The sequence below is a fragment of the Benincasa hispida genome, unplaced genomic scaffold (genome assembly GCF_009727055.1).
Source record: "Benincasa hispida cultivar B227 unplaced genomic scaffold, ASM972705v1 Contig793, whole genome shotgun sequence".
In the NCBI taxonomy this organism is placed as follows: Eukaryota; Viridiplantae; Streptophyta; class Magnoliopsida; order Cucurbitales; family Cucurbitaceae; genus Benincasa; species Benincasa hispida.
Genome location: NW_024065130.1, coordinates 98,126 through 111,922, shown reverse-complemented (window position 1 = coordinate 111,922; position 13,797 = coordinate 98,126). Strand labels below are relative to the sequence as shown.

At 32.1% G+C, this 13,797-nt stretch overlaps 2 protein-coding genes across 2 annotated transcripts; both read right to left on the bottom strand.

The window, feature by feature from the left end:
• Positions 1-3,688: 3,688 nt before the first annotated feature.
• On the bottom strand, positions 3,689-7,176 carry LOC120070034 (peroxidase 20). The gene is made up of 4 exons (XM_039021893.1): positions 6,492-7,176; positions 6,183-6,374; positions 5,525-5,690; positions 3,689-4,232 (listed from the first exon to the last, which is right to left on the bottom strand). The coding sequence occupies exons 1-4, from the start codon at positions 6,705-6,707 to the stop codon at positions 3,811-3,813; spliced, it is 996 nt and encodes a 331-aa protein (XP_038877821.1). The 5' UTR covers positions 6,708-7,176; the 3' UTR covers positions 3,689-3,810.
• Positions 7,177-7,353: 177 nt separating this feature from the next.
• On the bottom strand, positions 7,354-13,290 carry LOC120070036 (tobamovirus multiplication protein 2A). The gene is made up of 7 exons (XM_039021894.1): positions 13,141-13,290; positions 12,421-12,676; positions 10,795-10,894; positions 10,486-10,566; positions 10,308-10,412; positions 8,593-8,802; positions 7,354-7,778 (listed from the first exon to the last, which is right to left on the bottom strand). Exons 2-7 carry the CDS (start codon positions 12,654-12,656, stop codon positions 7,671-7,673), a joined length of 840 nt encoding a protein of 279 aa, XP_038877822.1. The 5' UTR covers positions 12,657-12,676; positions 13,141-13,290; the 3' UTR covers positions 7,354-7,670.
• Positions 13,291-13,797: the final 507 nt, after the last annotated feature.

The window sequence follows — 13,797 nt, the reverse complement described above, 5'->3', positions numbered from 1 at the left end:
ATGTTGCGAACCTGGATTACCCTTGGAGCTAAGCCTAGGAACTTGGCATTGACTTCCCCCAACCCTACTTTCCCCATACATTTTTATTACACGTTAAAGCTACTGCTTCCTTAAAGATTCTCAAAATTAGTCTTACTTATAATCACATACTTCTTACTTTTTTCTTCTCTACTATATTCATTTTCTCTACTATAATCATTTTATTTTTCTCTATTTTCCCCATAGTATTCAAGTGCTTATTGCCACAAATGCATTACTTTATAATCATTTTCAGTTACAAGTCCCTGAATTCAACTTCGGTTCACACCGATAAACTTATAGTTTATTATACTTGGAAAGTTATAAGAAAACTTGTGATAAGCGCATACTTAATACAACTAGGCGCATAGATAAATCAGCACATAGTGATTCCTGCACAATTTTACGTGTAAGCAAGCATACAAATTTCAAATCAATAGTCTGCAACGACCTGACCCTTACATAACAAGGTCCGATCGCTACGACATGCATACTTAGACTTTTCGATTATGAGATGAGTTTTGGTAAAGATTTCAAAATAACATATCTAAAATTTTATTAATTAAGTAGCAAAACTATATAAAAAGTTTATTTTACAAAACACCAGGATCCATAAAACATTAGCATAGTGGAACAAAATGCATATATGACCAAAATAGTGAGTTTTGATGGTTGGCCCCTTGAGCGACGTCCAGTCATGTCACCTACGTTGTGTCCTTATCTACAAAGTCTATAAAATAGGATGAATATATAATATACCATGTAAGTAGTTCTCACTTAAGGTAGTGACCAAATACACAATCACATGCAACATGTCATGAAAACATATGATTGGGACCCAAAACATAAACTTATCATAACCCGAGGTGGTCAGTTATGCTTCCAACGTAAGTTCCTCCACCCTGGTATGAAGATGAGGACTTAAGTGAAAACTAACACATCTAATGATTAGCGGGTCAGGCAGTCAGTAAGGCCAGAGTCGCATCCAACATTAACCATTAGCATAAATGTAAGATTGGACTAGGGGGGTGCAACCATACATGCCCTACTAGTCCCTAGCATAAACTTGACATAAAATTGGGTCTAAAGGGGTGCAACCATACATGCCCTACTAGCCCTAGAAGCATAACCTATACCTAATTAAACTTGATCTTTACATCATCATGAACAAACATAATGCATGGGGTCTCTAGTTGAGAAATGTGTTTTAAACATGTAATGCAACATAATAATAACATAATAATAAAACATAACAAAAGGTACACTAACTGGAAAAAAAGAAAAAAAAAAACCCTTAAAGAGAGGGTGAGATAAACTACTTACCTCGACTGCGATCCTAATTATTCCTTATGATTTAGTCCTATAGATTTCATAAAGAACACTTATGATTAAAACTAGTTTTAAGACTATTGGATTAAGGAATTTGATGAACATATCTTACTTATTTATAGAATTATAATGATTAAATCTTGAAAGTACTAATATAATTGTGCTTAATTATTTAACAACGATGATGATGATAACGATAATAATAACGATGTTAATGATAATAATAGTAAAATAATTAATAATAGTAGTATTAGTATAATAATAATAGTAATAGTAAACTAATTGATAATTATAGTAATAACAGTAATGATAGTAATAGTAGTAGAGTGATAATAATAATAGTAGTCATAATAATAATAATAACAACAACAATAGTAATGATGATCATAATAATAATAATAATCACAATAAGAATAAGAATAAGAATAGTAGTAGTAATAATAATAGTAATAGTAGTAGTAATAATAATAGTAATAATAATAATAATAACAGTAGTAGAAATACTAACAATAATAATTATAATAAATATTATAATAATAATAATCAAGGAAAAGAAGTTCACATCTAATTGTTGTATTAGCAATAATATTAGTCATAGTTTTAGTAGTAATAGGGGTCAAAAATTCACTTAAAAAGTACTAGATCAATTTAATGTCCGTTATTTTATGTTCAATGAAACTCAATTACTTTTATCATTGTTGCTTTTGATTTTAGCTTATAAATAATTTTAAATTACAAACTATCATTGAGATATAAATAAATTTGAAAAGAATGAAGTTTGCTAAATTATATTATTAACAAATTTGAGAATTAAAAGAAATAAATAGAGAGAAAAAAAAAAGCTTACCTAAATGCTCAAGAGAACTTCTCCAAATGTTCTCCTAAAATTAGGCCCTTCAACCCCTATTTATAGAGGTTTCAATCGACTTCCTCTCTCTTTGTTTTTTCCAAACTGACTTTCTTATCTCTTTTTTTCCCCCTTCCAAACCGACTTTTCCATCCTTATCTTTATCTTTATCTTTTTTTTTTTTTTTTTACTATATTGTATTATTTTATTTTATTTACTTTTTGTTTAATTAAATTACTTATTATTTTTATTTCTCCATCTTTCTAGGTTTTTCTTCTTATATTATTTTATTTCTTAAATGTCTTATTGCTTAAATATTTATTGATTTACCTAGTATTTTGTTTGCTACTTATTTGGTAGCCAATAAGATTTATGGAACAATTATAACTTTAGTGTCTTTCTTCACTATCTAGACTTAGAACAACTTAACGTAGAATTTTAATATATAATTTTCTAAAAAATTTTCATACAAACTTAGGATGTTACATAGTCTCTAAAGGAGATTAATCATAAAGAACAAATGGAAAAAATTCTTACTTTGTTTTGGCATATTTGGAATAAAAGAAATGTGATATGTTTCAACCAACGATCTTTAGAAGAAAGAGACATCATCACAACCGTTGAAGCATTCCTTGAAGCCTTCTCGGGAAGGTATATCCCTCCTTCCCATTCCCCTTTCTTGAGATAATTCATGCAGGGTGGTTGAAAAGCTACTGAGGAGGGTCGCGACAGCTCAATGTTGATGTGACATGGTCAGAGTCTATGCATGTGGGGTTTGGAATGGATTTTGTGGGATCATCTTGGAACACCAATTTTGGTAGGCTGTAAACGTATCAATCGATTGGAGGGTCAAGGCCATGGAAGATGATGGTCGGCTTGAGCAAGATTACTAGGCATTGGTAGGGGCAAAATCATCTTGCGGTGGTTGAATATGATTTTTTGGAGTTGGTTAGATTGTTAAACCTTCAAGACACTGATGTATTTTAAGTTGACCTTTTTGTGAGAAAAATTCTAAGTCATCCTGGATTTGTAAACATGTGTGATTTTTGTAAGGTCCCTAGAGACGAGAACAGAGTTCTCATGACGTTCTCTTCCTGGTCTTCTTTGGTCTAAAAAGATGTCTTTCCAACGTTGGTTCTCAAAACTAATAAAAACATATGATTAATTTTCAAATAATTCAAAACACAAGGTATAATCTACAAAATATGCAAATCACATGTTTTTTCTCAATACAACAAGGATAGGAAGATTCAAACTACAAGCTTCTTAAACACATGTGTATGCTAGTTGAGCTACGTTCACTTTCATAAGTTATATGGGTTTAATTTGCGATTATCCGTAGTACACATATTGCCTACTATAAAGTTTGAGTGAAAGATCAAAACACACATTAAAGATGGACTGATCAGACAGGTGTATTGATATAATTAAATTTACCGTAATCTAAAACCTTAAACTTTGATCCTGCGTTAAAAGACGTTACAGCATTAGAAATTAGAATACAAGACATCTTGCTTTAATATCATGTACATAACGACCACCATTCAACTCAAATACTTAAGTCGATAGAATACTATAAATTTAGTTATACCAATACTTTAACATGGAAAAAAAAGCTAGTGATTGGTAGTCCTACAATTCCTTCTGACTTCACCTTGATAGGAAGTGAGGACATTGATATTCCCCATCTTGATAATGGACTTAACAAAGGAATCAAAGAAAAGGGTTTGGTCAGAGGCATAGCTCCAAACTTGTCTTGTAATTTCACCTTCATAGTCTTGGGTTATGAGCACATTGTCAGACCCCAAAAGCCCTTTGCCTTCAAGAATGTTGAGGAAATAATGGTTGTCAAATCTTGCAGGTGTTCTAAAATCTAAGGGTGCTACCCTTTGATCTTGCCCTGTTTTAGGGCAGATTGACCTTAAAATTCTTCTGTATATGTTGTATCTCTTGTATCTATCATATTCTTCTTCTTGATTCATTTGGTATACTCTTTGTCTAAAGCTCAAGCATCTTGCTTTCCCTATGGTGTGGCTTCCTTTTCACAATAAAACCCTTGTAGAAGTTAGTGTATGGAGAATACAATTTGGTTGTTCTTTTCTTTCTTTTTCTCTTTTTTTTTTTAAGGTTAAAAACACTTTTGGTAATACCTGAACTTTCACGAAAGGAACAAAGTAATTTGTATACATTTAAATTTACATCAATTTAGTCTCTGAACTTTAATAAGTATCTATTTAATCCCTATACTTTACAATATATAATAGTTTAGTCCCTAATCGTGAAAAATATTAGCATGATTTAATGAAATTTCTTGTGCGTGTAGATTAATAAATTGATCGAAATCAAATTTATTTATAAATTATAAAGACTAAGTCATTACGTAATTATAATTGACACTTAATTTTGTCGAAAATTTTCATGACAGGAGCTAAATGATTACAAATGGCAAAATACATAGACTAAATTATTATAAGTTTAAAAGTACAAAAATTAAATCGTTACCATATAAAGTTTATGAGCTAAATTGTTACTTTCATAAAAGTTCATAGACCAAAACTATTTTTTTTACATCTTTATTTTTATTTAAAGAAAAAAACTTGAAACTTAGTTTTTTGATTAAAATATACTCTTTTTTTTTTAAATGTTACAATATTATTCTTGATCCTTGGGAAGAATTTCATAACTACTATTGGAGCAAAAATCACTTAAGAATATTGAGTGAAAATTGGTCCATGAAAGGATGTGGTGGTGGCCCACCACAAAAATTGGAACCGCCACTTTATTCTAAGTCTGCAAAATCCTTTTAAATCTCACTTCTCATCTAACATTCTAACCAATCTCTACTCTAACGTAATTTTGAAATATTTATAAAAGAGAGAAATAATATCACAACTTTTAAAAGAATATGAACTTTTTTAAAACAAAAGAAAATTTCAAGTTTTTTTTTTTTTTTTTTTTTTTTTTTTTTTTTTGATTTAACTTATGCATTTCTTACGTGAGTGCATGTTAAAATATGATATTAAATTGGATTTGAAGCACTATTTTAGTTGATAAGTATAATGAAAGTTAAAACAGTTCAATTTAAGATAGGAGAATTAATAATAACGATTATTAACTCTTTATTATACATTAGTTTCTCACTAACTTACAATCTATTTAGATTGATCAGAGAAAAAATATTTTTCAAAAAAATCATTTTTATTTAAACTATTTTGATAAAAACAGTTTAAAATGAACTTTGAAAGTGCTTCAAAATTTATTTTGATGGTCTAACACTTCATTTTTTTTCTAAAATAGTTTATTTTGAAAATTAAATACTTAAAAAGTTACCTGATAGAGCAACCAAGTCTCCAACGTTAAGGCCTTGTTGTTGGAAATTGGCAATTAGAGTCTCAAGGGAGGAATTGGGAGAAGGAATGTATTTGTTGGCTCCATCAAAGCTTGCTTTCAAGGAGTCTTTCCTTCCCAACAACACTGGCCATTCAGGTCCCCCTCTCTTCCAAAAATAAAAATAAAAATAAAATAAAAATTAGTAATTCAACTTTTTTTTCTCTATTAATATGTATGTATGATGGAGAATCAAACCTCGAACTTCAAGGTTGATAGCCAGTTAAGTTGTATGTATTTTGACAATTCAACTTGATACTACACTCTAATTTTAGTTTATTTTCGAAAGAATATCTTAATTTTCTACTATTCTATGGGTTCTCGCTATTATGATATGGTGTGAAAAACATGTGTTAAAAGTTCAAACCTTGGCATTATTTTTCTTTTCGATTGCATATGATAATAATATAATACGTGTATTGTTAAAGATAACTTTTAAGCTCATACTTGAAAGGACGATTATAAATATAGCACAAAGATAATTTAACTTAGGCTAATGTATTAACATAAGATTTCGAATATGATTTTAATTTTAGGGAGGAAAAACATGTTTTAAAAGAAAATTAAAAGTAAAAAGAAATAGGCAAAGAGAGATTCGTACGAGTACAACAGCATCACGAGCAACAATAGTCAAAATATCAGCACAAGACACGATATAAGGACAAGCTTCTTCCAATATGTATTTTATCTCATCGATAACACTAAAACCACGAAGAGAGTTTAAATTTGGAGCAGCTTGCTTTTCGCTCACCATCTCATCATTGCTATCTAGAAGAACGGATGCATCACATCCCTATTTTACCAATGAAGATCATAGGTTATATTCTTATAAAGAAGTTTTTAAAATGATTTTATATAAAAAAAAAAAAAAATATGAACATTGTTTTCAACATTTGAGAGAGAGGCATACCATAACAAAACAATCATGAAAATGCAAGCGAAGGAGTGAAGCAGCCATTCGAGGATCTTTAAGCACAGCAATCTCGACTTGTCGTCGAACAATATCTTCAACAAAAGGGCATGTTTCTTTGTAATAGTCAAAAACCAAAAGTCCATCACCTAAACTTCCAATTCCATGCATAACCACACCAAATATTACAACCACTAATATCTTCAAACTCTCCATGGAATGTTTCGACAGTGAGGTTATGAAGATGGAAGACAAAGGAATGCTCCCTACTAGTTTTCTTTATAGTATCAAATTGTACCATTTTTTCCCTTAAAAGTTTCCCATTTGAAGATTTTGATCAAAGTTGATGCAACAACTCTACCCAACTCCACCTATTTTGCAGCCTTTTATACACCATTATTTTCAAGCAATCCCGTTTTACCATAAGAAGAATGTAAGCTAATCTTGATTAAGCCATTAATTAAATTTGTAAACAAGGAAAAAAAAAAGTAGTTTTCAAGTAAAGTATTGATTGATTAATGCTGATTCTATTTACAAATTAGATAGTCAAAGCCAATGGTTTAAATATATTTATATTAAACCAAAAATAAGTTTCTAAAGTCAAAACTAATAGTTTGAGATATGCAAATTCACAACATCCAAGCTCCAAAGGGCTGTCTTAAACTCTTGTAAATAGCTCAAGCAAAAAATGGTGGTTGAACTTCCCCATTCTTCGTACACAGAATAAACCAGAAACAAAGCTCCATAAACAGGTTCAACAGAGGATGCGAAAACTAACAGATATTGAATAAATATCGGGATTCCCAAGAGGACTCGAGGAGTGCAAAGGCCTACCATGACACAGAATAACATTGCATATTTACTTGGATTGAACTCACAATTAAAAGTAACTTCCAACAAACAGTTCTTTCCCAAGTGAGATGGAACTTACAATCATTTTCCTTGGTCCTATGCTGATCCATCCATCTTGAACAAAAGGAAAATCCAAATGTAGAAGAGTGGTTTCACACAACAAATAGTCACAACTTTCTTTTTTTTTTTTTTTTTCTGAAAAGTTCAGGTTACACAAGTACAGCCTCCGGGAAAAACCTCTTGGTTATACACAAGCGGACACAAGCATTCGGACCCGCTAAAACACTACAGTAGAGTGAGAAACAAATAGTACAAGACATACTCTTATCACATGATGGTGCAGCGGCTCTTTTCTTCGGCTGGCTGAGGAGCAACTTGCTGAAACCTGTGAGACTCAGATGGGTTGTATGTGAACTCCGAAGTATCCAGCCCATACTGTTTCAAACAGAAAAAGAACAAAAAAATCAGAACTGCCATTTATGTAAAAGAGGTTCCAAACATTACATCAGAAGCATATTATGAAAAGAAAATGCCATCAGATCATATATGAAGTAGTTCTGGTCTGAAACAAAAGGTACCACACAAATTTTCAATTAAGAGCCTGTAGTCTTTAGCTCAATGTGAACCAATGATGACATCCAAATTTAGCAGGTGAATTAGAATCAAAAGGTCAAGGTTTGATCAGTATGAGTAGGTTTGCACAAAGATGCAGCTTAAAATTCTGAAAGGAACAAAAAGACTTTTTAACAATGAACCCTCCCTCGCACGACCTAGTCTTACAAACTTCAAAAGGAATCTCCCAACAGAAATATAGAACATGATAAAACGTCATAAGAAGTCCTAGTATCTAAAAGGAATGATAATAGGAGTTGTTAATAGGAGTTGATTATAAAAGTCAAAGTGCGCTTGGCTCACCGTTATGCACTCCGATCCAAGAGGTCGGAGGTTCAATCCCCCTACTCCACAATTGTTGTACTCAAAAAATAAAAAAAAGGGAGTTGATTATAAAAAGAATGAGTGAGAGGAGTAGAAGGTATGCAATTCTTTAGTGGGTTAAAGTAATATCTCGAATTATTGTAATTCCTCTATATTTTATCTTTCAATATATTTTAGCTGTTTGGTTAATATCAGGATCAATTTCTTATAGTAAATCAAAGAATAAAAAGAAAGGAAGACTTTGTTGTTGTCATGTATCTCTTTACATTCTCATTATTTTCAGCGGCAAAATTCAACCTAGAAAAGGTTATACCTTTTCCCTCATTCGTGTACTCCATGCATCATTTCGACTTGGTCGTTGATCAAGTGTCCCAGCAACAGGCACACCTGTTGCAGGAGCAACTGGCCTATTGATCAACGGTTGTCGGATTTGTTGCCTTGGAGCAATGTACTCATCATCACTGTCATAGTCTACAGGTCTGTTTGCTGCACGAACCACAAGCGCCAACAAGAAAAGGAGAGCCTGCAAATACAATGAAACACTTCTATTTTATAAGAAACAAAAGGATCATATTCAACAATGAGCAAAAACGACCTGAGGGAGGGAGGGAGGGAGGTAGAGGGCACCCCCAAACAAAAAACTACACCATGAAAACCTTCCAATCATTGTCACTGATAATCATCAAAATGTAGTATTTACAAAAGAATTTAGTGTGTAAAGAAATCTATCAAGACATCGTATTATTACAAAGTGGAGACTTTGTTCTTGTTGAAGGAAAAAAGAAGATATATCAGTGCAAAGCAAATCCATGGCCATTCATTCGTAAAAGGGACTTTCTAGCTAGGTGGCTTAGGCGAAAGCATACAGTTATGGAATCAATTAGGAGGAAAAAGGAAGTAAAGGCAACTATGTTGAAGCAACATTCAAGTATTACAAGTTATGAATTCTCTTGTGACCAACACACAATTTTTATTCATTGACGTAAAAGTAAAATGAATTGATATGCAATCACAAATTGGAGTTAAAAACCCAACCAATCACATATGTTAAACTCATGCTGGAAAAATGCCCTAAACTAGAATTCAAAAGACGAAAAAAACTTCTCAAAAATTTGACGAAGGGTGTCATTCTTGCCGAGAGAGTTTCAGCAGCAAGAAACATGTCAATCTGTTTCTTGAAAAGCACAATGTTTAATGCATACCAACATAGTAAAGAATAGTAAAAAAATCAAATCAGTGAAGGGTAGATAACTAAAAAGACTAAAATAAGATTAACCAAAAATCAGAAAAAGGATAGGAATTTCAAATGTCATTTGAATTTAAAAACAAAAATGGACCATCTTCTTGAGATTAAATTGACACATTGATTATTGATACAAATCCCTTCAATAATTCAATCCAAATCATTATATTAAGGGAAAATATCAAATTATATTCCTAAACTTTCGGGGTTGTATCAATTAAAACTCCGAACTAATGAGTAATAATTGTATCAATTTAAACCATAACATTTTGTAAGTGTATCAACTTACACTTTCCATTACATTTTGATTGGAAAAAAAATCGTGTGATACTTAATTGTATCAATAAAGCCCTAAACTTCCATACGTGAATCGATTAAGATGCTCCATTAGGATTTCTCCTGAGAATTGTCCAAGCATCAATTCTAATTGTCCATTTTGTAAAACCAAAATTTGGAGAAGTCTACACGTGTGAAAATTAATGCAATTCATGCATGGATGATTTTCAAAGGTCTAAATTGACTTAGATTTGAAAATTTAAGAGTTTGGTTGATAAAAATTATATGTTTCATACGATGTTTTTCAAACAAGATCTGAAGAAGGGTATAATTGATGCACTTACGAAAGTTTAGGGTTTAAATTGACAACTCAGCTATGCAAGCCCACTTAGTTATGGGTCAAGTATCACTTGGTTATGAGGTTAGAGCATCGCTAGGCCCTTTTATCCAACGACGTCCACCATCATGCTAGTCTAGATTCAAACACTCCAACATAGGTGTTTACATACCTCAAAAATTACAGCTCCTAATGCAACCCATCTGATGATTTCCCACTTGTCTTCCAGGAGCTCATAGATCTTATCAAAGTTTCCTGTTTTGTCCCCAGGAATTTCCTATAGGATAAAAAAACTGAGAATAAGAAAATGAACTTAAATGTTTGCTTTTAGTTTTTGAATGAACACTCACATCTCTCCAATTTTTGTCAAAGAATATGAAGGCAGCACATCCTAGTTGCACCAAAATCAGTAGAAGCAGCAAAACTGAATACTGTGATCATTAAGGATACCGTAACATAAAACTCAAATGAAAACCGGTATCAAACTTTTTAGATTAAACTGAATGTGTTATCACGTTGTTTTATATTTAAGATCACCATCTTATCTCTATAAGAGTGTAGTGATCCGAAAGCCAACAAGTTGTTCCCTGGTGGCCTAATTGTTTCATCAATAATTCATAAATCAAACAACAATGCAGCCGTGCAGGCAAATAGGATACACAACTTAAACAGCATCCATTACGCGTTGCAGCTCCAATACACCCAAAACAAGACACAACAAAGATAATGACTCCCACAGCAATGAACAAGTATATGAACCTGCAAAAGAATTAAAATAAAAGAAACAGATTAAGCAGATCCAATTCATATTATTGTATCATCTATGGCTGCTAAAATGTACAAACTGATGACATGAATTTGCTTGTGTTTGAAGATTGAGGGAATAGAATCCTTTCAGATTAAAAAATCATTATTATTATAAAAAAGAAGAAGAGGCAAGGATATCACATCCAGTACTTTTGAAATTCCATATCATCATTTTCTTTTCTTGAAAATTTTAATTTATTTGACCTTTCTTTTTTTTTTTTTACAATTATGTGGGGTGGGGGGATCGAACATCAAACATCGAGGTCGAGGTTACACGTTTATTTCAGCACAAGATATCTCATATTCTCAACAATATTTAATGCATTGTATCGCAGATCAATATGTATTGCAATTCCTATATATAGATGAGACTCAATAAGCTAGCTCGAGTTTCCTCCTTTTTTTCTTTTCTTTTTTTTTTTTTGGATGAGAACAACATCTTTCATTGAGAAAAAATGAATACACAGATGCACAAAAATACAAGTCCACGAAAAAGGGGAGACACCCTCTATAAGAAGGGACTCCAACTATACAAAATCAAGTCAGGAGGATAACTACAACAAGAATGGTAGGTGAAAATTGATAATATATTCAATATCTATAATAAAGAAAATATCTAAGTTGATTGTGATTCAGTGATACACTTCAATAGTTTGTGCTGTTAAAAGATAGAACAGACAACCATATCTATGTTTATTTTTATTTTTTATTTTTATAAATATATGTAAGCATCCAGACCCGTTGGCCAACTCAAAACCCTATCAATACTTGCCCTCTCTAACTCATGTACGTATGTGATTGTAGTCTTGTAGAGACTTTATGGATTACGTGGTTGCAACATGATATTTGATAATAAAAATTTTAGTAGTAGTCCATAGATTTGGGGTTCTTTCTGGGGAAAAACAAAAAACCATAGTTCCTGAATAGGAAGGAGTTATTCAAGCAATAATCATCAACTCAATGAGTTTGCTAACTTATCCAAACATACGAAATCAACAAATGACAGAAGACCCTCGAACTTCTATATTGTTCTTGAAAAAGTAGAAACTATTCCAATGTGACAGGAAACTGAACTATTTCCAAACAAACAAAGGGAACCTTAAAGCTAAATGTGACTTCTGAAACACCGATGATAAAGCAATATTATGAAATGTTTAGGAAATCCATAATTCTTATATCTTCAACGAGTGGAACCATAATTTAGCCACTTCATAAACTCCTCCACATCGTTTAATCATTTATCTCTTGTTCCTTCATTGTTTGTTTGTTTGTTTTACTTTTACCTTTTCTTTTCTGAAAGCTTATCCTTTTCTCACCTAGGGAGAGGGAACATGGCCACCAAACCAATAAGTTACTTATGAACCTCAATGTCCTTTGTTATTTTTTCAGAATATTTCTGTTTTTCTGCCTAAATTCAGCTATTACAAGTAGCAAGAAACATACGTATCATAACTTATATTTAATAGGAAAAGTCATACCAGGCTTTTGGAAGGTTATCAAAGAAGTTAGAAGACAGAGACACTGCCATTAGCATTGGTCGACCAAGCTGGACCAGATCATGATCACCACTCAACGAAGGTCCTGGAACATCACTAGGAGATTGCAAGTACTCAACCAACAAGTAAATCCCATAGCCCACCACGGCAAGACCCAGCACGGATAAGAAGAAGTTCAGAAGCTTCAATAGGCACTCAAAGCACCCTCTGCAGGCCATCCTCTATACACTTCCGATCCCTAAAACAACATTTGAAATGCCCATCTTACATGCATTAGAACACAAATTAATATCCAATTTAAAAATAAATAAATAAATAAATAAAACCCACAAGTTCGCAATACATACAACTAGTCATTTCTGCCGCCACAATATCCCAAACTGACGCACGAAATTTTCCATTCAGAAAACCAAATAAACACGGATCCCCACCTACAATTTAGCTACGACAGCTTCCAATTTCCTAAACACCTGAACTAATAAAATCCTCATAACCTTCAAACGGAAATATTTCCGTTCCCCATAAATCGACCATCAAAGTGAAATTATCACCAAAAACAGCAAAATTTTTCTCGATATCCCTAGTCTATGCTTCGGAATGAAATCATGCAAAATTTCTCAAATAAACATCGAAGAAAGTATGTAAGCTGACGAAATCTAGCTGAAAATTTAACGCGATGAAGGAAGAAATCGGAGAACTTACAAATTCAGGGAGGATGATTATCGGATTGCTCGGTTTCCCGGACCTTGAAATCAGAGAGAGAGAAAAAGAGAGATTGGAATTTGGAAAGACGGTCTGGTTTCTATTAAGGCCAGTTGGCAATGGTGATTGCACCCTAGTGGCTTTTTTAATTGGAAGACATTTCTGTCCTCCCCTTTACGCTTGGGTGGCCGGATGTTCCGGGGACAATATTGTCAATTTCGGATGACGACAGTTTGAACAAAGTATATTTGTCATTTGCCCCCTCAATAATTATTTATTTACATGACATAGACATTACCATATTTTTTTTTCGAATTTGAAGTCCAAATTTAATTTCTCACTCTTCTAGAAAATGATTATTTTAGGGCTCGACGAAGTTTTTTCATATTTTCCTTTTCCTAGCATTCTTAAGGATGGAGAGAAAATTGACCAATTTTGTATTAATTAATGTATTGAAAAGAGAATATATATTTATTATAGAATGTTAATTAGTTGAGATTTTATCATTTGTAATTAATACGATTTTCATTTCATTTTCATGTAAGAAGCCTTTTTTGTTTTTTTTTATTTTTGTGTATATATACCAAACTTATTTCAAATATATATGAGGTTATTCCAAATGTATTTAGAAAAAGTACATATTTAATATTGTTATAT